General features: G+C 39.1%; 2 protein-coding genes across 3 annotated transcripts in view; one reads left to right on the forward strand and one right to left on the reverse strand.

Moving 5' to 3' along the window:
• The window catches only part of LOC124711988 (probable ATP-dependent RNA helicase kurz), a 131,781-nt gene extending 112,539 nt beyond the window's left edge, over positions 1-19,242 (reverse strand). The window contains exons 1-3 of the mRNA XM_047242273.1: positions 19,041-19,242; positions 8,603-8,785; positions 182-457 (exon numbers count right to left, since the gene is read on the reverse strand). Of these exons, the coding sequence (XP_047098229.1) occupies positions 182-457; positions 8,603-8,785; positions 19,041-19,121 (540 nt within the window). The 5' untranslated portion in view covers positions 19,122-19,242. The remainder of the gene's footprint in view (positions 1-181; positions 458-8,602; positions 8,786-19,040) is intronic.
• A 123-nt stretch (positions 19,243-19,365) lies between these two features.
• LOC124711990 (methionine--tRNA ligase, cytoplasmic) overlaps positions 19,366-25,063 on the forward strand; it is a 122,132-nt gene continuing 116,434 nt past the window's right edge. The window contains exons 1-2 of one of the 2 annotated variants that reach the window (XM_047242275.1): positions 19,366-19,626; positions 19,976-20,136. In XM_047242275.1, the coding sequence (XP_047098231.1) occupies positions 19,524-19,626; positions 19,976-20,136 (264 nt within the window). In that variant the 5' untranslated portion in view covers positions 19,366-19,523. The remainder of the gene's footprint in view (positions 19,627-19,975; positions 20,137-25,063) is intronic. The other variant, XM_047242274.1, reaches the window with a different exon arrangement.

Below are 25,063 nucleotides of genomic sequence, written 5' to 3' on the forward strand. Positions count from 1 at the left end.
CTTGCTTGTGGAAGGATCCAATTTTGCTTTTTGGGATTGCTGTAGCAAAAACTTCTGACATACTCAAGCTAGATACAACTTTAATACCAAATTTTATGAAAATTTAAATGTACTGTAAGGCTGTTGTACACATTCCTAATGTCTTCATTAATTATAGCAATGTGCAAAGGTTAAAACTTACTTCCAAATCAACAACATTTGGGTTGTTGCTACACGTTTTACTCTTCTCCTCTTCAGCACTTGCTAAAAGTCGCCTCCTCTTTGCGCTGCCACTAATGCTGTTCAAAACAGTACCATTTTCCACATTCAGCCGCTCTGTATTCTTCTTTGTGCTGCTCCCAGACTCTGACAAGTGACGTTTTAGACCTTCTGTCTGTATTTTTGTAATGGATGTCAGCTGATTAAGAACTTCAGGTGAAGCTTGTACTTTAGATAAGGCTTCCAGTAAGTTGGCACGCTACAAAGAAATATTAATATACTACAGCAAAATCCATAAAAAGCCATAACACGCAGTGTATAGCATGTCATCTTAATCAAGAAAGTATTTTAACATTATTTAATACTAATGAACTGCAGTACTGTTATAATTCTCATAATGGAATGAAAGTATTCCATTAACGAGATACTGATTTTCTTTGTATGGCTGTCATTACATGTGCTTTTACTAAATGAGATGGAAATATTGAACCCACTGGTATCACCTATCTCCTTTAACCCATGACATCAAAACGGCAAACAGAAATCAGTCATTGAAATACAATATGTGTAAAACGCATGCCATAAGAAGAATTATAGCTGATCTCATGAAATCATATTCACTGGCTTCACTAGCTCTCAACCAAATTGTCACCTTTTAACCAACTAAAGTGCACATATGGTGACCCAGGCTCTTCCGCAGCGTGCTGCTGTTGGCATTCTGTATGAAAAAAATACATTGTGCTGTTTTCTAGATGGGCCTGACAACCAACAAGCTGTCTGTCCACGTAAATGGACAGAAGGTTTATTCTGTTTCCATTTGTTGTAGCCAACTGGGAGACAGCATGTGGTAGCCAACGAGAAATGCTGAACCTAATGATTTCTTTGGGTGAAATGGAAAGTCATTTGTTTTTGATACTGAGGGTGAGAAAAAAACTAGTCATGCTGAAGACTGACCTGTAGTGTAGCCTAAGGTCCAGGTTAGGTTGGAATGTGACAATTTGATTATGGGAAGCCAACAGATCTCAACATGAAACTACGACTGCTGTCACAGACTGATATGTAATGTAGCATGAGACAGATGTTCATCACTGTGACAACCTACTTATGGATCTTATTTCCATTTTTGCTGAAAGTTCTACCAATGTGGTTACAATTTAAAATAAAAAAAACAGCTTACTTTATTTATGAATCATAGGTAATTACAAACGAGCATTCTGACTGGCTACCAGCAACTGACTCATGATTTGTACTGTTCACTTCCCATCATTCAGTGGATGAATAGTTACCAACAGCAGCACACAACAAGAAAACCATGTATACTGTAAGTGTTCTTTTACCACGAGTCCTCTTATGCAATAAAGGATGAACATATTCTAGGGTAAAATGTCTACATGGTACTTACTGTTAACAAGCTTTATACATTCTATAAAAGTGTGGATAAAATGCAACAGGTAAATTTTATTAGTGGAATAATAACTTTATATATCAAAACTTCCTGGCAGATTAAAACTGTGTGCTGGTCTGGGATTCGAACATGGGGCAAGTGTGGGCAAGTGTTGTACTGACTGAGCTACCCAAACACAACTCACAACCCATCCTCACTGCTTCATTTCCACCAGTACCTCATCCCCTACCTATCAAACTTCGCAGAAGTTCTCCTGAAGAACTTGTGGGACTAGCACTCCTGGCAGAAGGGATACTGTGCAGACATGGCTTAGGCACAGCCTGGGTAGTTGTACCAGTATGACTGAGGAGGTGATATACATGTGAAAGTAAAGCTGTGAGGACAGGTCGTGAGTCACGCTCAGGTAATTCAGTTGGTAGAGAACTTGCCTGCGAAAGGCAAAGGTCCCAGGTTTGAGCCCCGGTCTGGCACATGTTTTAATCTGCCAGGAAGTTTGATATCAGTGCAAACACACAGCTGGGTGAAGATTCATTTTGGAACCTTACATATCACTTATGATACAATTTGTGAAGTGTACCTGTATAAAAACTTATTAAAATGACTTTGTCCAGTTTTACTTGGATTTTTTATTTTCTGTGGTAAAATTGTCCTTGAAGGTAGAAAGTCTGTACCTGGTGCTGGGCACTAGAAGCTGCATAAATGATGCTTACATGACAGTAGAATTAAATCTGGTCAGCTCGTGTCTTGCGCAGCATGCGCTTTTGCAATACAAAAAAAGAGAAGATTCAATTTCTGTACATATATACAATATGTTGACCAGAGTTAAACTGTGCAATGGTCATCACTATTTGTAGACAACAAACTTATATTTGCCAGGATTCAATAAAAATTCACTGGAGTCTGTTCATTACTAATTAAGTTGCTGAGCAAAGAATAAATATTACACATGAATTTCAGAATGTAAAAGATCTTAAAAAATATTTGTGACGGAGCTAAATTATGCTACTGTATAATCATGTGAATAGTGAAAAGCATCATATGGCTACAAGTGTATGTGCTCTCAAACTACGGATATGAGTCAATAGTACAAGGTGTTCCACTCAAACCTCCCTGATTTCAAGACCCAGGGAAAAGAAAGAAAAAAAGGGGGAAAAACAGTAGATATGACAATGAAAAATACACCACACTGTAGAGCTTCTCAAAGAAGCATGAAGAACATCGAGTCTATATTCAATTTCTTGCCAAGTTTTTTGTAACATTTCCTCTAGTATTATTGCAATCGCATTAGTGATACGATGTCGCAACGTAGGAATATCATCCACTTTGGTCGCATACACGTGGTCCTTCACGAATACCCACATGAAGAAATCAAGCGGTGTAATGTGGGTGAACATGGTGGCCAGGCGATGGGTCCTCTGTGTCCTATCCAACGACTGGGAAATTTCCTATCCAGAAACTTGCGAACAGCCGTTGGACAATGCAGCGGAACTCCATCTTGTTGAGAAACTATGTTGGGTTGCAAGTCTCATATCCGAGGGTACACAAATGCTCCAACACATTCACTGTTTGTTCAGCAAAAAAGACTTGTCCAACAATCCTGTCATGCATTAGCCTGCACCAGACATTTACTTTAGGGTTATCACGAACATGTTCAATGACAATGTGCGCATTTTGCGAACCACAAATCTGAACATTATGCCTATTAACCCTTCCTGATATATGAAAGGATGCCTCATCTGAGAATAAACATCTTTCCAGGAAGCTGGCATCCATATCAATACGCTGCAGCATATCTGCAGCAAATTGTTGTCGGTGCGGTTTAGCATTCGGTGTCAGATGTTGCAGAATTTGCACTTTGTAAGCACACATACGCAGACGCTGGCGAACTACACGATCCAATGTTGGTTGAAGTACACCAAGTTGCCTAGATGCTTGATGAATTGACTTACATGGGCTTCTGAGAAACATTTGTCTGATGTCCTCCACTGTCTCTTCTGAAACTCTGTAACGTGCATTGCCAGAATGTCTCAGAACACTTCCTATGGCCAGAAACTTCCTATACCATTCCTTAATTGTTTTCACATCATGTGGATCACATTCATATAAATGAATATAATTTCTTTGACAGTAATCAGTGATTTTGTTTCTGCAAACCACACTACTGCTTGCACGCGCTGCTGCGGAGTGCCATTTTCACTTCATGCGACCATGCTGCACTCTGGCGACGATATTTGGCACTTCTGATGCGGGAATATAAATTCTTTAAGATTCTCTACAATGTGGTGCACTTTTCATTGTTGTATCTACTTTGGTTTTTTCCTCATGGGACCGTGAAATCAGGGAGGTTCGAGTGGGACACCCTGTATTATGAGGATATATTGCTAATCATTGTATGGAGGAAGCGCTGAATCACAGAGATGCACAATTAAAAAACTACCACACATTTAAGCTTTTGGTTAGATGGCCTTCTTCTGAAGCAGAAAACACACACAGACTCACACAAGTATACATGACCACTGTCTCTGTCTGCTGTGGGCAGACTGAGGACTGCAACTGTGCCTAATGGGGGAAGCAATCTCTGCCAAAGCAAAGTTACTAAACAAAGCCTTCCGAAATGCCTTCACAAAAAATGACCAAGTAAATATCCCAGAATTCGAATCAAGAACAGCTCCCAACATGAGCACTGTAGAAGTAAATAGCCTCAGAGTAGTGAAGCACCTTAAATTACTTAATAAAAGCAAGTCATCTGTTCCAGACTTTATACCAATTAGGTTCCTTTCAGAGTATGTTGATGCAATGGCTCCATACTTAACAATCATATACAAACATTTGCTAAACGAAAGACCCGTACCCAAGGACTGGAAAGCTGCACAAGTCACACCAATATTCAAGAGAGGTAGTAGGAGTAATCCACTAAATTTCAGGCCCATATCATTGATGTCAAAATGTAACAGGATTTTGGAACACATATTGTGTTGACACATTATGAATTACCTTGAAGAAAATGGTCTATTAACACACAGTCACCATGGATTCAGAAAACATCGTTCTTGTGAAACACAACTAGTTGTTTAGTCACATGAAATACAGAGAGCTATTGACAAGGGATTTCAGATTGATTCCGTATTTCTGGATTTCCAGAAGGCTTCTGACACTGTACCACACAAGTGGCTTGTAGTGAAATTGCTTGCTTATGGAACATTGTCTCAGTTATGTGACAGGATTTGTGATTTCCTGTCAGAGAGGTCACACCCTTTGTAGTAATTGAGGGAGTGTCATCAAGTAATACAGAAGTGATTTCTGGCGTTCCCCCAGCTAGTGTTATGGGCCCTTTGCTGTTACTCATCCATATAACTGATTTAGGGGACAATCTGAGCAGACATCTTAGGTTATTTGCAGATAATGCTGTTGTTTATCGACTAGTAAAGTCATCAGAAGATCGAAATGAATTTAGAGAAGATATCTTTATAGTTAAAACTTGGCAATTGACCACAAATAACGAAAAATGTGATGTCATCCACACGAGTGCCAAAAGAAATCCGTTAAACTTCAGTTGCACAATAAATCACTTAAATCTAAGGACCATAAATTCAACTAAATACCTAAGCATTACAATCATGAACAACCTAAAATGGAAGGAACACACAGAAAATGTTGTGAGGAAGGCTAACCAAGGACCATATTTTATTGGCAGGACACTTAGAAAGTACAAGAGATCTAATAGAGAGACTGCCTACACTACACTTGTCCGTCCTCTTTTACAATACTGCTGTGCAGTGCGGGATCCTTACCAGCTAAGATTGTCAGAGTACTTCAGTTCAAAGAAGGGCAGCACATTTTAGATTATCGTGAAATAGGGAAGGGAGTGTCACTGAAATGATACAGGATATGGGGAGAACATCATTAAAACAAAGGCATTTTTAACTGCAGCGAAATCTTCTCACAAAATTTCAATCACCAACTTTCTCCTCTGAATGCGAAAATATTTTGTTGATGCCGACCTACATAGGGAGAAATGATCACCATAATAAAATAAGGGAAATCAGAGCTCACACCAAAAGACATAGGAGCTTGTTCTTTCTGCTTGCTGCACAAGATTGGAATAATAGAGAATTATTGTGAAGGTGTTTCAATGAACCTCTGCCAGGCACTTAAATGTGATTTGCAGAGTACCCATGTAGATGCAGACCACTGACAACACCTCCCTCTAAACTAACATCATTAATACCCATGGTCGTGCCGCTATTGAACATTACCTTTTCAAATGCATGACTGACTCCAAACCTACAAGCTCCTTCCAATCATAATGACCAACTATATCCTCACCCACAACTATTCTCCTTAGTCATCAAGACCAATTATATTCTCACCCACAATTATTCTCCTTCGACGGCATCACTTACAAACAAACCTTTGATGCAGCAATGGGCACCCACATGGCACCATCCTACACCAGCCTATTCATGGGCGAGCTGGGGGAATCCTTCCTAACCACTCACAAGCTCAAACTCCTCAGCTGATTTAGATTCATTGATGACATCTTTGTGATCTGGACTGAAGCTGAGGACACCCTATACACATTCCTACAGAATCTCAACAACTTCTCCCACACTTGTTTCACTTGGTCCTCCTCAACCTAACATGCTCCCTTCCTCAATGTTGACCTCCACAGGGTAGCTACATCAGTACCTCTGCCCGTATCCAACCTACCAGCTGCCCCATTACCTCCACTTTGACAGCAGCCACCCATTCCATACCAAGAAGTCCCACCCCTTAAACCAAGTCATTCACAGTCGTCGCATCCGTAGTGTCGAGCAGCCCTCTCTAAATACACCAAGGGTATAACTGAGGCCACTACAGAACATAATTATCCTCCCAACCTTGTATAGAAATATGTCTCCTGTGCATTTTCTCTCCAATCACCTCCCACACAACCACCTTCTGGCCATGCAGGAGCACTCCTGTCATGACTCAGTACCATCAAAACTGGAGTAACCATATTATATTCTCCATGAGGGCTTTGTTGTGCCCACTATTGCCCACTATTGTTCCCACCCCTCACACAGTGGTATTCCACTGCCCACCGAATGTATGCAATATCCTTGGCTCACTCCTGCTCCAAATCCCTTGCCTCAGGGCTCATATCCTTGCAACAGACCTTGATGCAAGGCCTGTCCCATACACCCTCTCACTGTCACCTACTCCACAGTCTAGTCACAGGCCTCTCCCATCTCATCAAAGGTGTGGCTACCTGTGAAAGCAGCCACGTGACAATAAAAAAAGGTGCAACCAATGGGCTGATTTCTACACGAGCATGACAACTAACAAGATGTTTCTCCATATGAATGGCCACCAACGAACTGTGGCCGTGAGATAACTGGACCATCCAGTTGCTGAACATACTGCCCGATGCAATGTGCTTCACTTCAATTACTACTTGACAGCCCGTGCAACCTGAATCCTTCCTATCGACAGCAGCTTCCGAATTACGCAGGGGTGAACTCTCCCTGCAATATATTCTGTGTTTCTCTCACCCCTGGCCTCAACCTTTGCTAGTCCCTGTCCTTCACCTATCTACCCACTGTCCTGTTCCCACTCCAACACTACATAGCCTTCTATTCCATCAACACATCCACTAAAAAAAAAAAAAAGAGAGAGAAGGTCATTTTCCCCTTCTTTACTTCTCCCCCACCCCTCGCCCCTCTAATCTCCTGATTAGTTGCAGAGCAGCCCAGCTCCGGCAGGCAGAGACAGTGGTTATGTGTGCGAGAGCCTAATTTGCGTGAATCTGTGTATGTTGTCTATTTCATAAATAGGCCTACTGGCTAAAAGCTTATGCGTTTAATAGCCTTTTTGTTGTGCCTGTCTGCAACTCAGCTTTTCTGCTATAAGGAAGTTAAATTAATCTAGAAGAAGGTAGCTTACAAAATTATTTCACCTCTTCTTTAATATTATTCATCAGTTTCAGGCGTTTACAGTGTAGGATTAATGGTGGAGGTTCAAATAAATGCTGCACACTTCATCACTGGCTCATTCGGAAACCATTCAATCAGTTTTTACGTTCTGCTGAAAACACCAGAGACAGTAATTCTCATTGGCTCTTTAATACTATCATCCAATTGGCTACGACCAATGTGAATGAATTCCCACATCTGCACATAATACATGGGCTGCCGATACCATAAGTACACTTAAGCTGTTTTTAAAGGTTCTGGAGACAATTTGATATTAGCCTTGAAGTTCAAGAACTACAATGCTGTACTTGTCTTTGATATTAATTTTTGTGTCACTACTTAATACAAATACCGGTAGTATATCATCTGTATATTCCACCGGTCCCATTGTGTTACTAGTGCCAAGCAACTTCTGTGATGTGGGCTTAGCAACAGTTGCCCTTTTCTGTCCATAATTCATGACTGTAATGCAAGAGATACGAAGGGGAGGGGATATGGAGATGATGATTAAGATACATGAATACCCTTTTGGCAGGTATAAATGTAGACGATTCTTCAAGGTACATAAAGAATTCTGCAACTTAGTGAAAGTTACACAAGCCTAATGATTTCCTCTCCTGCCCACCCCACTGCATTTTTCATAGTTTATGCACAACATAAGTATATAAAATGCATCAAAGTAATTGTTGGAGGTAGTTTATACACCCCAGGCTACAGTAAATATTAGTCTGGTACCACAACCAAGATTTTGATAGGGAACACTATCATACTCAGATCACTGACTCTAACAATCTTCCATCCAGTAATTACAATTCTTTCTCAAAGTACTTTAATAGCTAACATCTGTCGAATAACTTGAAGAAATATGTGCTGCAAAGTTTTGTATAAAGTTTTTAAATTTAAATGGAGGGCTTTATTGTGAATTTTTCCACACCAGAAACTGAATAGTGGGAAATAAAAATTAAATGAGAAGAACATTTACATATTTTTGCTTGGGATTACTAAGAAATTTATGTTTTAAATAAAATACTACAACACAACTTACATTTTCTTTCTTTTTCTTCTGTTCTACAATTTTTTCTAGTCGTTTCCTCTGTTTTTTTGAAAGTATCCTTGTAATTGTAACATGTTCTCTTTTTTTTCTCGTCTTTCTCTTTTGGGAGGGTATAACCAAAGCATTGCACTGATCATAATTATCTTCTCGGATACCTTTTATATCGACATTTATCTAAAAGCAGAAAGGAAAAAAATTTGCGTGAGTGTAACAATAGAAAACACGACATCATGTAAGTGGTCATCAAGAAACGTGACACAGCTGTCACACAATAAATGAAACAAATGAATATATAATAATATTTCTTACATAGCTACAGGTCCTACAAGTAAAACAACATGGGGTGTATCAACAATTAGAGATGGAGTTAAAAGAGTGTCAGTAACGGAAATTTTACCAACTTAATGAAACCTGAGGGCACCATATTGCTAGCACACTGTTACTTGGCTCTTCTGTGATCGGTGGAAGTTGGACGACTTCGTGTTACTCCAGAATGTTCACGCTTACTGCCAGTCTTAGCTATGTAACAGTATTGTGTGCCATAACAATAAGTAGCTGTTGTGAATATAGAGTTGATCCATGTATGGTGTTGTGCATAGTGATTGTTAATATCATGCACAGAAATGAGCGAAGAGGACCCGGTCTTTCTAGCGACACGTCAACAACTTTTGTGTCACTTCTGTGATACATTAGGCTGATGACCATGTAGTTTGGACCTTTTCTCTCCAAACCAACCTATCTGTGACACATTAATTTAATATATGTTCATTTCTTTTATAATCTATAAACTCATTGCTCTGGAAGGAGAAGACAGGGCTTGTCTCAGCAGCCAAGTAAAAGTGTATGATTAATAGTTAACACATGGAACAGAAATTGCTAATATATGTAACAACAATTTCATAGATCCTGTACACAATTTGAACTGTGAAAGAAATACGTATCCTAGAACACTTGGGCAACTACCTCTCTCAACATTCCAGGAACCAGTGACAAAACGAACTCATAAAATTAATCCAGAAACTATAATCCAAGGAGTCTGCAGGAGATGAAATATCAAGTTATCTAATAAGGTATGTGAATGAAGAGATAACCAAACATCTCTTGGATATACCAAGCTGCTCATTCAGAGAAGCACAAGGTGTACAACTTTGCTTCCGCCGTTTTTTTCCCATTTGAGGCTTTAGTGAAACAAATTGGTTACACTTGTATCACTCAAAGTATTTTCCATCGTTGGCAACTACTTTTTCCTATCTTTCAGGCAGTGTACAAATCCTGTGTCGCAAAAATTGTTCATCTTTTGAAGCGATCCATTTTCAATCAAATTTGTGACTTCTTCATGAGATCAAAAGTGTTGGTCAGCCAGGCCACATGCCATTGATCTAAACAGGTGATAGTCAGAGGGAGCAATGTCTGGAGAATATGGCGGGTGGGGTAGGACTTCCCATTTTAACATTTCCAAATATGTTTTGACCTCTTTTGCAATGTGGGGTCGAGCATTGTCATGCTGCAAAATCACTTTATTGTGCCTCTCACTGTATTGCGGCCGTTTGTCTTTTAGTGTTCTGTTCAAATGCATTAATTGCGTTCTATAACGAGCACCTGTGATTGTTTCACTTGGTTTTAACACCTCATAGTACACGATGAAAAGCTAGTCCCACCAAATGCAGAGCATGATCTTGGAGCTGTGAATATTCGGTTTGGCCGTTGATATGGAAGCATGGAAGGGATATCCCCATGATGTTTTGCATTTAGGGTTATTGTAATGAACCCATTTTTTGTCCCCGGGCACAATGGGTTGGGTTGTTTGGGGAGGAGACCAGACAGCGAGGTCATGGGTCTCATTGGATTAGGGAAGGACGGGAAGGAAGTCGGCCATGCCCTTTCAAAGGAATCATCCCGGCATTTGCCTGGAGCGATTTAGGGAAATCACGGAAAACCTAAATCAGGATGGCCGGACGCGGGATTGAACTGTCGTCCTCCCGAATGCGAGCCGTTCACAATGCAATGCATAAATCCTTTCCATTTTTGCCTCTGAAGCAACTGCTCACAAACACACAAACACTTTTCAACGTCTCTTGGTTTCAGCTCACACGGGACCACGAGTTCCTTCTTTCTGAATCATGCCCATAGCCTTTTGAAATGGCTTGCTGTGTTACTTCCACTAATCGTGGCAATTCTTCTTGAGTTTGACACGAGTCTTCACTCAGCAATGTCTCCAATTTTGCATCTTCGAAAACATTCTCTCTTCACCACCATGCCGGTCCACAACGTTAAAATCACCTTTCTTGAAGCGTTGAAACCACTCATGACATGTTCTTTCACTAATAGCATCCTTACCATATGCACTTGAGAGCATTCGATGAGACTCAGCTGCTGTTTTCTTCATATTGAAACAAAACAGTAACACCTCCCTCAAATGATGAGAATTAGGCTCATAAACTGACATTTTCAATCAAAAACAGCTTTATGATGGAGACAAAAATCGACCAATGTTTGAATGAGGTTATGTTGACCGAGATCCAAGCTAAGTAACTGCTTGACGTCTGTGATCTGTTTCTTTTGACCGCTACTTACTGGTGTCGCCACCTATCGGCAAATGGCAGAAGCAAAGTTGTACATCATCTAGTATTTCCAGAAAAATTAAAAATAAGCAAAGTTATACCAATTTAAAAGAAATGCAACAAAGACGACTCAAATAATTAAAAACCAGTAGGCTACCTTAAATCTCTGGTTTCCCAAAAACACTACACGTGCAAAGAGTATTCTGATTCTAGCACAAAATGATTTCCAAACAGGGAAATCTACAGAAATTGCTATCCGAAACCTACTGGAGCTGTCTATAGTTTTTGACACTACCATCCCTACATCATTAACTGAAAAACTTTAAAGCTATGGCATACATGGCCACGCAGTGGAATGGATAATATTATGTGTTAGTAACAGGAAGCTGCACGGCACAAATCAAACAATGGAAAATCCAGGATGGAATATGACAATGTTATGAAAAGGAAAGTTCCTACTCACCATATAGTGGAGATACTGAGTCACAGGCACAACAGAAGACTGTCACAATTAAAGCTTTCGGCCTTAAGGCCTTCATCAACAATACACGACACACACACACACACACACACACACACACACACACACACACGTGTGTCTGTGTGTGTGTGTGTGTGTGTGTGTGTGTGTGTGTGTGTGTGTGTGGTCTATTGTTACAGAACGCTTTAATTGTGAGAGTCTTTTTGTTGTGCCTATCTGCAACTCAGCAACTCTGCTATATGGTGAGCAGCAACTTTCCTTTTCATAATATTTAACAGAAAGCTGTATGTGACTACAGAATCTGGATAAGGGCACAATGTATGATGTACCTCAAGGATCACACTTTTGTTCAACCTACTCAAACAAAAATGCAAGGAAAAGATAGATTGTTACTTGGCACAAGATGACACACGAAGTTGATGAGAGACACTTACACATTAGCTTTTGGCCACAGCCTTCGTCAGAAAAAAAAGAGAAACAGAAACAAACATGCATGCATGCATGCACACGCATGCACATGCACACAAGTGTTATCTCTGACAGCTCAGATCACAACAGACAACAGTCAAAAAATACTGTATGCTGATGACATGACATGAGTAAATGTAGAAGAAACTCTGGAAACAATGGAAAGAAGGGCATTTAGATATTACAACAAATGACACAATACCGTGGCAAGGGGATACAACCTGTCGGCTTTGGACAATGACGTCACAAGTCGCCAGATAGCAGTTTACCATTTTCGCTTTTGCTGTTATGTTTCAGTTTCGTTTTTTTTTTTTTTTACTGATTGCTTAATAAAGTGGATCTGTTTATTCTATCTCGTGAGATTTTTTTTTAAAAAGCCAAAAAACACTTATCAGCCACTGAAGGGAGCTACAACACTAAGAAGAATCGCTTCTCGATTGGCGACTTGTGACGTCAATGTCCAAAGCCGACGGGTTGTATCCCCTGCTACACTAGTCCCCGTGGCAAATACAGAATGATTTAATTATAAATCTAAAAATGACAATAATCATTCATAGTGATCACAAACAGAAAAAAGATCGGATCTAACAATAAGCACCAATGCTAGAAACATACAGATAATGTCTATCATAAATGATGGTGTAATGTTCCATCATCAAACAGCGTGCACATTAAGCTAACAAACTATTTTTACGTACAGTGTGGCATGATCTTGTTGAACCACTGTATGGAATTACTGTTTGGGGAACTTCCAACAACGATAATACAATTCTGTATTGAAGGAGAAAAAAGGCAATTAAGACCCCCCCCCCCTCCCAAAAACAAAAAGAAGAAGAAGAAGGGAAGAAGAAGAAGAAAAGAAACTGAATCATGCAGAAAGAGTTCTTCTCATGGGGCAGCCACAACTCTACAAGTCCATTTTGGAGAATGAAGAAACTGCAGAACAATTGCTTAAGCTACCATCTTTTATTGTGGACGTGACCAGTTTCAGAATTCTTAAACTTTCATTATCTGGTGTAAACTGTAATAATAAAAATATTCTGTTATAAGTGAATGGAAGGGGATCCTCAAGTCTGAAACAACAGATAACGAACTTTGCAACTAAAATTTCTGAGTAAGAACAAATTAAAAGAGAGGAAAGAACATTACTTAAATAAATCACCTAATCATGTGACATCGTCCTCATCCAAATATTATCATGGAACCAAAAGTTCCATGTCAAATGGTGAAAGGGACCTAAGAAATCTGAAAAATGGACATCATGACCTGACACCAAAAGTTACCAAAATAACGATATATGTAAAATGCAATAAATAAGGGGAGGGGGATCACATATTGCGTAGAATTACTTCAAAAATTCCATAACAACTGTGCCCCTTGTGCTGTGTGACCAGGTAAACAGACAGGAAAACTGTATAACAGTAAATACTGGCTGTGGTACTGAAGCCGCACATGGCCCAATGTATGAAACATACATTAGATTAGTGAATTATTTGAAGTGGAAAAGTGAGAAATAAAAGTAGAATGGAGATGGAACTATCACAACATTAAGAGGTAGAAGACCTGCACATCTAAAAAACAAGGAAAAATATTATTTTATATTCACACCTTAATCTGGCTGGACGATGCCATGATTAACTAAAATATTTTTGGGATACAGGTCTGTTTGTTGATTAATTGTATCAAGAGAATGGGAATGAAGACTTCTTAAGATTTCAATTTCTTCCACAACATTGAGTATCTGACCTTTCTCTGTCGTGTGTAAGACAGTTAAATTATCGTTAACCCACTGGAGTTGATGCTGGCTGTCAATCAAATGCATCATCAGAGTTGACCTGGGATTGGCCAGGTGTTCATGTTCTTTAAACCCCATATAAAAATTCCCGCCTATCTGGCCAATGTATCTGCTCTTACACAGCTGGTTTTTACTGCACTCAATATGATACACTCCGGGATAGGAGAAAGGATACTTTTGGTCTTCACGGTTGCTTAACTTACTGCCCAAATTTTTTTATATGAGAAATGACAGAGTTATGTTGGTTGGCGTCAGTTTCTTTCCAGCCCTCTCTGATATGAACACATGACATGGGATGTCATTAAACTTGTTCTTTCTCTTTTTGTCTACTGCCTTCAGAGTGATTCCGTTCCATGATCCTTCCCCTCCCCCTCTTTGCTAGTATTTGTGGATTAAGCAACTGTTCGGTGATTCCTTCATTTTTAAAAATGGACTTGTACAGTCACAGCTGCCCAATAAGAAGAACTCTTTGTGCATTTACAATTGGCAAGGCTACAGTGGCCTTTTACGGACTATATAATTGTAACGTAAAGTTAGCTCACACTTGTGTCCATATAAGATTCAACAAAAATTGTCTTCAACATGAAGTGATCACTAATTATGTGAAAAAGATGTTCATGAAAACCACTGAGTGTATTAACAGTGAAATCAGGGCCCTCTATAAGAAGAAGGAAATTTTGAATAGGACTTTGTACCTGTCTTACCCAAATTTTGTCAAGGCCGTAAGTGCTAACCAATTTGATACAATGTACTGTCACATTCTGAATGTCATCAATAACTAAAAAGAGGTCATTAATTCTAGATCCCTGTCAAAACTATACAAACTATGTAATAGGTCTAGGCCAATTAGAGCTGTGTCATCTCCTAAATGTGACTTTGAATTTTACCCTAGGCAGCTATTGCTTTTAATGAAGATGAGAGAGTTTACTAAATATGGGTTTATCTCATAATCTACAAGAGGATATATCCGAGGAACAAGAATCTGTGATAACTGCTCAAATAACTGTCACTTTAGAGAGTGATAATGACCCAGTACCTGTTAAAAATGAGCTGTCTTTGCAAACAAACAGTATTTTAAAAGATAACTGAGGGTTTAGAACTAATCACACAGGAGAATGACCGATGTTGAAGTCACTTAATAAAAAAACTTATCTCAATGTCATAGTTGTCTGTGCTGACAAAGGGAAAATGGCTGTTGTCCTTTATCAGCAGAAGTACCTATGAGGAAAAAGCTGAGCAATTTATTGCTACTAATGACAACGTTAAGTGCAGAGATCAGACAAAAAAGTATTCTGATGAAATCAGGAAGGTCCTAAAAGCAACTAAGAGTTTTCTGGGTGAGAAGTGGAAGAAACAACTTTTAATGATGAACCCTAAAGCACCTAGAGTCTGGGCGATGATTAAGTCAGATAAACCACACGATCCAGTGAGACCGATTGTCAACGCATGGGGTTAGTTGACAAAGCTAGTTACAAACTTGAGAAATTTGTTGTGGGTTTTCTTAAAAAACACTTTTACTTCAGGAAGTCTAGGGTGATAAAAACAGGGAAGATCTAATTACAGTTCTTAAAAATACCAACATTCCAGTAAGTACTCACATGGGTACCTTTGATGCCAGCAATATGTATACTACTGTACCTACAGATGGAATCTGTGGCTCATTCTTGAAAACCTCAGCAGATTTAGCGTTAGGCCATCAAACAAAACCAAAGAGGTTGTTAACATTTTAACTTTGCTGCTACATTTCAATTATTTTAAAGACTAAGTGCATATGCAGCAACAGGGTATGGCGACGGCTTCTCCCATAGCTTGCATTTTTGTGAATATTTTTATGTCTCATTTTGAGTGAGAGTTTTTTATGAAGTATCTGGAGGAGGCCACTTAGGTTATATATTGGTAACATTATATTGGTGACATTTTTGTTCTTTATGGAGGTAGCAAGGAAGAGTATGACAATTTACATAACAAACTTAATACATTCCATGGAAAGTTTTCTTTCTCTGTTCACCATCAGAACCTTGCCATATTCAGACTTACAGATCACCTTAAATGGCAGCAAGGTAGAGTTTGACAAGTAAAGAAAAGAATCTACTGCCAATTTTGTTCCAAATGTAACATCAAACCACCAGATTTAAATATAAAACTGCTGCCTTTCAGACTCTCCTAAACACATCATATAATGTTCCCCTAACATCAGAGGCATATGAAATGGATATCCAAGGTCTATGATCAAGAAATTAAATGAAAGAACATTGGCAAAAAAGGGGGGGGGGGGGGAGGGGGGGCAAATCCTGGAAGGGAAGCGCTCTGAAGGCAGTACATAAAAAGAGAAAGAACAAATTTTACAAGTTTCCATATCATGGATATGAATCAGAGAGGATTGGAACATAATTGATGTCAGCCAACATAACTCTGTCATGGTTTAAAAAAAAAAAAATTATCGAAAGTAGATTAAGGAACTGTGAAATCCAAAAGGATCCTTTTTCCTGTCCTGCAGTGTATCATATTGAGTGCAATAAAAGCCAGTTGTATAAGAGCAGATACATTTGCCAGACAGGCAGGAATTTTACTATATTTAAAGAACATAAAGACCTGGTCGATTCCAGGAAAACTTTGACAATGCATGTAACTGATGACCAGCACCAGCTGCAGTAGCTTAGTGATAACTTAACTGATTGTAAAGAAAGGTCAGATACTCAATGTTCTGGAAGAAATTGAAATCTTAAGAAGTCTTCGTTCCCATCCTGTAAACATAATTAATGAACACACACACCTGTACCACACAAATATTTTGGGTCAACCCGTCAGCTTTGATCTGTGATGTAAGGCTGTTGTGTTGTGTGATGTCATGATGGTGCGGAGTTTAGTTTCTGAGAGTGGCATGTTTGCAAGTGTTGTTTTGATGTGATTGGTGGTACTCTCTGGTGGCACGTGTGTGTGTGTGTTGTGTGTTAGGTGATGCTTTCGGTTTAGTCTGCATGTGTGGCGTATTTATAGGTGGCGTATTGTTGCGGTCGGTGGTTCTTTCTGGTGGTGTGTTTATGTATAGCGTGTTATGTGGCGTTTGGGGTTCATTTACATGGTAGCATTGCACATGTGTGGTATCGGTGGTGACCGTGCTTTCAGCAGAATATTTTTCAGTGAGTTAACGATTTTGATTTTGTTATGTCGATGTTATTGCAGTTTTTTTTCTGTTCGTCATGTGTGAATTTTGGTAAATTGCTTTGTTTATGTCTTTGTTATGTATGGATATGACTGACAAGGTCAACAGTTTTCGGTTGTCAGCAATGATGGGGGACAGTGCGTTGTCTCTAATAAAATTTCTTCGGCTATTCGGCCTGTTGGCTGAAGTCGTGAAGTGTTCAGTGTGTCGTGACGAAATGAGGCTTACTAAAGTTCTGGCATCTTGGACCAGGGACAGCTATGTGTGGAGACATCTTAAGGATAACAGGTCAAAGGAAGTGTTCGATTCCAATTTTGATTTTCCATGTGTTTTTTTGGTGGTAGGATTAAGTGTGGTGGTGGTGAAAGTTTTGAGATTTATAGTGTGGTATCGGTTGCTGCAGTTGACCTATATAGGTCAAGGGAAGTGTTCGATTCCAATTTTGTTTTTCTAGGCCCTTTTTTTTTTGGCAGGATTGAGTGTGGTGGTGGTGAAGTTTTTGAGTGGTATTGGTTGTTTCTGTTGGAACTTCAAGGGAAATGATCGATTCCTGTGGATTTTTGTGTGTAGTGGAATTTGGGAAGGTTGTGGGGGCTTGTTATTTTAGTGTCTTTTATCGTTTGGTGTACTGACGTGTGTTTATATTTAGTTTGTCCCCACCCAAAACCCCCAATTTCCCCCGCTTGTCCGTTAAGTTTCATTATATTTTTGGAGGCATATCTGTTTGTTGGTTTTTTGATCTATTTTCGTGTTTGTTGTTATGTTTATGTGATGACATCATAGGAGCGGTAAGGGAGTAGTTGTGAATGGTCGTTTCCGTCATATTGGTGACGTCATTGGTCAAAGCAGATGGGCGGAATCGGATGCTTCCATTATCCCAATATTTTAGCTAATTATGGCATCATCCAGGCAGATTAAAGTGTCCATATAACATGTTATTTTTCTTTGTTTTTCAAACGCACAGGCCCTCTTCCCCCTCTATGTTGTGATGGTTTCAACTCCTTTCTGCTGTTACTTCCCACTTTAATTAATTTGCTAATCTGATGCCCCTTTTACCCTTTTGATGACATTATAGGAGTGAGGATGACACCAGATGATTTGGTGATTTTATTTGTTGAGTAAAATCTCATTATGTCTTTTAATTTGTTTTAATTCAGTAATTGTCACATAGTTCCTTATCTGATTGTTCAGACTTGAGGATCGCTCCCATTCACGTGTAATAGAATATTTTTATTATTACAATTTACACCAGATGATGAAGCTATAAGGGTTCTGAAATTGTTTGTGTACACAATAACAGATTGTGCATTAAGCATCTGTTCTGTTGTTCCTTCATTGTTCAAAATGACTCATGGAAAACTGCCTTCCATACTCTAAGAATACTGACATTTAATCAATGTACGTATACAGAACAATAATGTCATTTATGTTAATTCAGAGGCAACTGATTACTAGAACAAATACAATTACACAAGAAATAAAGGCCAGTTACACAGGTAGCTCTATTTAAAAAAGTTCCTCAATATTCAGGTGTAGACGAGATAAGGCATCTTCCTAAGAGCCCACAGGACAGTAGGAGTGGAAAGACATTCCAGAAACTTTGTAAAGACTATCTAATTGGGAAAAATATTTTATCAAGTAGAGGAATATACGAGTAAATATCAGCAATGTTATTATTTCCTGCATATATGCAAAAAATCACTTGAATACATTGAATGCGTCATAAATTTTTGTATGTGTGTTACCTTCGTTAAAAGATATGTAAATAACTTTAAGGCATAAACATAAATCGAGAGAAACATGTACACAATATTATGCCTATCAATACTGTCAATTAGACGTTTTGTACTGCAATATGCAAGGTAAATGTTAGATTAATATCTCCTGACCTATTTACAAGTATACATTCTGTACCTAACGAAATGGGTATAAATAAATATTAATTGCCCATTTCAACTCACCTTTGAGGTTGGTGTATTGTCAATGTGTGTTTTGACAACTTCGCGTGCTTTCCAGTTAAATCCTTTTTTATTCTTACCCATATCGAAATTTCAATTATTGTCACTCGAGAAACAAACATAACACACACAAGTAACCTAAGTAGCAAGTACTGACAATGATGAAGCCTATCCACGTGCAATACCGTGCAAGAACGACTGTAACTTGTTTAGTTGTTTACATTTCTTTATGATCGACCTATGGCATGCATTGCATTAACTCGAATTACTTGATCGATTGATATTTGCTCTACATCGTCGACACAATATCGATTATTCGACATTGCTTGCTCACGACAATCTCGGAAATCGGAATATTTACTATTGCTAGTAAGCCATGTGGCACGTGTGTTGACGTTTGAACGAATGTTTGTGTTTTGTAAAAGTTCCAATCTTCCCATGTGTTAACAGTTTTTAGTGTATAAACGTCTTTGTAATTAAAAAGCGATGAGGATTTTCACAAGTGGCGCCGATCCTTCCTGCCTTAAAGTTGCAGTTGCCGCGAATTTTGCTAAAGAAAATATACACGTGGAAAATATTTCTTCTGCAGGTATGTTTTTTACATCAATATATTAATTAACAAACACTACTTACCACTTTATATAGTTATTATCATCCAACTGAAATTACATTACATTATAAAATCCTCGTTCTCAGAAAGCCCACGTTCTTCCTTATTGCATCAGATATAGTTGTGGATATAACTAAAATTTGAACTAAATTGAAATGGTTCATATAGTACACTAACTGACGTGCTACATTGTTAATCTTAACGGCTGACTGTTTGGCGGATGGAATGTGAGATGTTTTTAGTATATAGTTTACACCTGTCTTTCTAAATCCATGAACTTATATCGTTCTGTCATATTAGATTTTCCGTATTGTAACACTGTTAACAGATCGAAAAGTTGGAGCTACACGTCGTTTCCCAACTTTCCAATTGGAATCAGGAACGACTCTTTTCTCTGCAAATTCGGCCGCAAGGTTACTGGTGCCGCCAAAAAACGAAGATGGGTTGTGGGTTGACCAGTGGCTGGAGTGGGAAGCAACTAAGCTACAGGTGAGAAAGACTCTTAAAATGATAAATCCTATATTTTTGTAGTTGTGAAGATGTTGCATAATACCAAGGAAATGAAGAACTCTATGGAAGAAGAGGGTAGGAAAGGTAAGAGAAAAGGCTGAGTAATGATTTTACGTGTTCCACAAATTTGATGCTGGCAAGTAAACATTTACATTTCACGTACTTGGAACTGTACTGTTACTGTCATTTAACAGATAATATTGAATTTTTAATCGCATATTTACCTGATCTGCTAGTTGTGTGCTTCTTACTTCCCTATTTAAGGTATAATATTATGAACTAAGGCACAAAAAAATGGGTCAACAGCTAATATCTGTGTAAAAAATAGCTTCATGTGTCTTCGTGTGTTTTTTATACCTGAATGAGAATTACAAAAGGTTGACAGTTGGTGAAGTTGATGGTTCAAGATTACATGCTTTGTGCAGACTAGCATAGCAGGTACTGGTAGCTTCAAACACACTGTTGCATTTATAAAACGCAGCATAAGGAAACAAATAACATTAGCCTGAGACTAAACCACATCTCAGTTTTGCAGTGTAGCTTTACCAAATGACATGCCCTTCTGAGGATGAGATACTCTACCAGATGTATTAAATATACTTCTGATTGACCACTAAAAATTATCCATTTCTTGGAGACTTATTGTGCTCGTTTGGTTGGAAAGGAGACTCCATAGCTCATGTTGCATCACTCGGCACTCTCTTTTGTTTATCAGTGTGCGTAAGTAGTAGTTGACTGAAACTGAATGCTTTACTGTGTCGCCTGTCAGTTATGAAGTATGTTCTGTCAGTCACTTCATGCAACCAGGGGGACGAGACTGAAAAAAAAAATAAAAAAAATAATAATCAGCCAACCAGTTGCAAACCAAAGGTTCGATTAACCCATGACGTAGGTTTTGATGTTAGCAAAAATATCTCCTTCAGGAGGAGGGTTCTTTGTTACATCACATGGTTGTTGTTGTTGTGGTCTTCAGTCCTGAGACTGGTTTGATGCAGCTCTCCATGCTACTCTATCCTGTGCAAGCCTCTTCATCTCCCAGTACCTACTGCAACCTACATCCTTCTGAATCTGCTTAGTGTATTCATCTCTTGGTCTCCCTCTACGATTTTTACCCTCCATGCTGCCCTCCAATACTAAATTGATGATCCCTTGATGCCTCAGAACATGTCCTACCAACCGATCCCTTCTTCTGGTCAAGTTGTGCCACAAACTTCTCTTCTCCCCAATCCTATTCAATACTTCCTCATTAGTTATGTGGTCTACCCATCTAATCTTCAGCATTCTTCTGTAGCACCACATTTCGAAAGCTTCTATTCTCTTCTTGTCCAAACTATTTATTGTCCATGTTTCACTTCCATACATGGCTACACTCCATACAAATACTTTCAGAAATGACTTCCTGACACTTAAATCTATACTCGATGTTAACAAATTTCTCTTCTTCAGAAACGCTTTCCTTGCCATTGCCAGCCTACATTTTATATCCTCTCTACTTCGAACATCATCAGTTATTTTGCTCCCCAAATAGCAAAACTCCTTTACTACTTTAAGTGTCTCATTTCCTAATCTAATTCCCTCAGCATCACCCGACTTAATTCGACTACATTCCATTATTTTCATTTTGCTTTTGTTGATGTTCATCTTATATCCTCTTTTCAAGACACTGTCCATTCCATTCAACTGCTCTTCCAAGTCCTTTGCTGTCTCTGACAGAATTACAATGTCATCGGCGAACCTCAAAGTTTTTATTTCTTCTCCATGGATTTTAATACCTACTCCGAATTTTTCTTTTGTTTCCTTTACTGCTTGCTCAATATACAGATTGAATAACATCGGGGAGAGACTACAATCTGTCTTACTCCCTTCCCAACCACAGCTTCCCTTTCATGTCCCTCGACTCTTATAACAGCCATCTGGTTTCTGTACAAATTGTAAATAGCCTGCCGCTCCCTGTATTTTACCCCTGCCACCTTTAGAGTTTGAAAGAGAGTATTCCAGTCAACATTGTCAAAAGCTTTCTCTAAGTCTACAAATGCTAGAAACGTAGGTTTGCCTTTTCTTAATCTTTCTTCTAAGATAAGTCGTAAGGTCAGTATTGCCTCACGTGTTCCAGTGTTTCTACGGAATCCAAACTGATCTTCCCCGAGGTTGGCTTCTACTAGTTTTTCCATTCGTCTGTAAAGAATTCGTGTTAGTATTTTGCAGCTGTGGTTTATTAAACTGATTGTTCGGTAATTTTCACATCTGTCAACACCAGATTTCTTTGCGATTGGAATTATTATATTCTTCTTGAAGTCTGAGGGTATTTCACATGTTTCATACATCTTGCTCACCAGATGGTAGAGTTTTGTCAGGACTGGCTCTCCCAAGGCCGTCAGTAGTTCCAATGGAATGTTGTCTACTCCCGCGCCCTTGTTTCGACTCATGTCTTTCAGAGCTCTGTCAAACTCTTCACGCAGTATCGTATCTCCCATTTCATCTTCATCTACATCCTCTTCCATTTCCATAATATTGTCCTCAAGTACATCGCCCTTGTATAGACCCTCTATATACTCCTTCCACCTTTCTGCCTTCCCTTCTTTGCTTAGAACTGGGTTTCCATCTGAGCTCTTGATATTCATACAAGTGGTTCTCTTATCTCCAAAGGTCTCTTTAATTTTCCTGTAGGCAGTATCTATCTTACCCCTAGTGAGATAAGTCTCTACATCCTTACATTTGTCCGCTAGCCATCCCTGCTTAGCCATTTTGCACTTCCTGTCGATATCATTTTTGAGACGTTTGTATTCCTTTTTGCCTGCTTCATTTACTGCATTTTTATATTTTCTCCTTTCATCAATTAAATTCAATATTTCTTCTGTTACCCAAGGATTTCTACTAGTCCTCGTCTTTTTACCTACTTGATCCTCTGCTGCCTTCACTACTTCATCCCTCAAAGCTACCCATTCTTCTTCTACTGTATTTTTTCCTCCCATTCCTGTCAATTGTTCCCTTATGCTCTCCCTGAAACTCTGTACAACCTCTGGTTCTTTCAGTTTATCCAGGTCCCATCTCCTTAAATTCCCACCTTTTTGCAGTTTCTTCAGTTTTAATCTACAGGTCATAACCAATAGATTGTGGTCAGAGTCCACATCTGCCCCTGGAAATGTCTTACAATTTAAAACCTGGTTCCTAAATCTCTGTCTTACCATTATATAATCTATCTGATACCTTTTAGTATCTCCAGGGTTCTTCCATGTATACAACCTTCTTTCATGGTTCTTAAACCAAGTGTTAACTATGATTATGTTGTGCTCTGTGCAAAATTCTACCAGACGGCTTCCTCTTTCATTTCTTACCCCCAATCCATATTCACCTACTACGTTTCCTTCTCTCCCTTTTCCTACACTCGAATTCCGGTCACCCATGACTATTAAATTTTCATCTCCCTTCACTATCTGAATAATTTCTTTTATTTCATCATACATTTCTTCAATTTCTTCGTCATCTGCAGAGCTAGTTGGCATATAAACTTGTACTGTAGTAGGTGTGGACTTCGTATATTTCTTGGCCACAATAATGCGTTCACTATGCTGTTTGTAGTAGCTTACCCGCATTCCTATTTTCCTATTCATTATTAAACCTACTCCTGCATTACCCCTATTTGATTTTGTGTTTATAACCCTGTAGTCACCTGACCAGAAGTCTTGTTCCTCCTGCCACCGAACTTCACTGATTCCCACTATATCTAACTTTAACCTATCCATTTCCCTTTTTAAATTTTCTAACCTACCTGCCCGATTAAGGGATCTGACATTCCACGCTCCGATCCGTAGAACGCCAGTTTTCTTTCTCCTGATAACGACATCCTCTTGAGTAGTCCCCGCCCGGAGATCCGAATGGGGGACTATTTTACCCAAGAGGACGCCATCATCATTTAATCGTACAGTAAAGCTGCATGCCCTCGGGAAAAATTACGGCTGTAGTTTCCCCTTGCTTTCAGCCGTTCGCAGTACCAGCACAGCAAGGCCATTTTGGTTATTGTTACAAGGCCAGATCAGTCAATCATCCAGACTGTTGCCCTTGCAACTACTGAAAAGGCTGCTGCCCCTCTTCAGGAACCACACGTTTGTCTGGCCTCTCAACAGATACCCCTCCGTTGTGGTTGCACCTACGGTACGGCTATCTGTATCGCTGAGGCACGCAAGCCTCCCCACCAACGGCATGGTCCATGGTTCATGGTAGTAAATTAAATTAGCTGAAGCTGAATGGCTCTTGTCATATGTAAAATTGATATAAAATCCCAGAAACATCACATGCCGTGGCTTAACACTGCAGCCAGATTACATTCAGTTAACTGATTTTTTTTCAACCTCTTCACATTTATACAGTTACTGAATCACAGCCATGTTTAAGATTTTTCAGGCAGAAGGAGTCAATGCTGCTGAGATTTGTGTTGTGTATAGGGGTGGGATCATGCGTGATGGTGTTTGGAGGGAGTAGTACAATGCTCTGTATTCACCATTGATCATGCACAGTGGAATAGGTTTGAACATTAAGTAGGTAAAAGTCTAGATAGAATAGGGGCATTGGCATACCTACATGTTTTGAGCAGTAATGTTATAAGTGCTTGCTGTGAGGTATGATGGGAACAAAGGAAGGTAAGTGTGTCAGCTGTTTGTGTTATACAGCCAGTGGGAGAGCAGTAAGTAGGTGATGTGTTTCCAAGTAATACACTCAAAAGAAAGAGCGAGGATTATAAATTTAATTGATCCTTGTTTGAGGTGCATCTATTTAAACTGTGCTAGTATCTGAAAACCAGGGATAGTGTCACAACCTGTGGTTTATTTGAAAAAGCAGTGAATTATTTCTCTAGACTGAGTAAGTATATAAATGTTTTTTAAATTCATCATGGGAGAAGGTAGGAGGA

The sequence above is a fragment of the Schistocerca piceifrons genome, chromosome 8 (genome assembly GCF_021461385.2).
Source record: "Schistocerca piceifrons isolate TAMUIC-IGC-003096 chromosome 8, iqSchPice1.1, whole genome shotgun sequence".
Lineage (NCBI taxonomy): Eukaryota > Metazoa > Arthropoda > Insecta > Orthoptera > Acrididae > Schistocerca > Schistocerca piceifrons.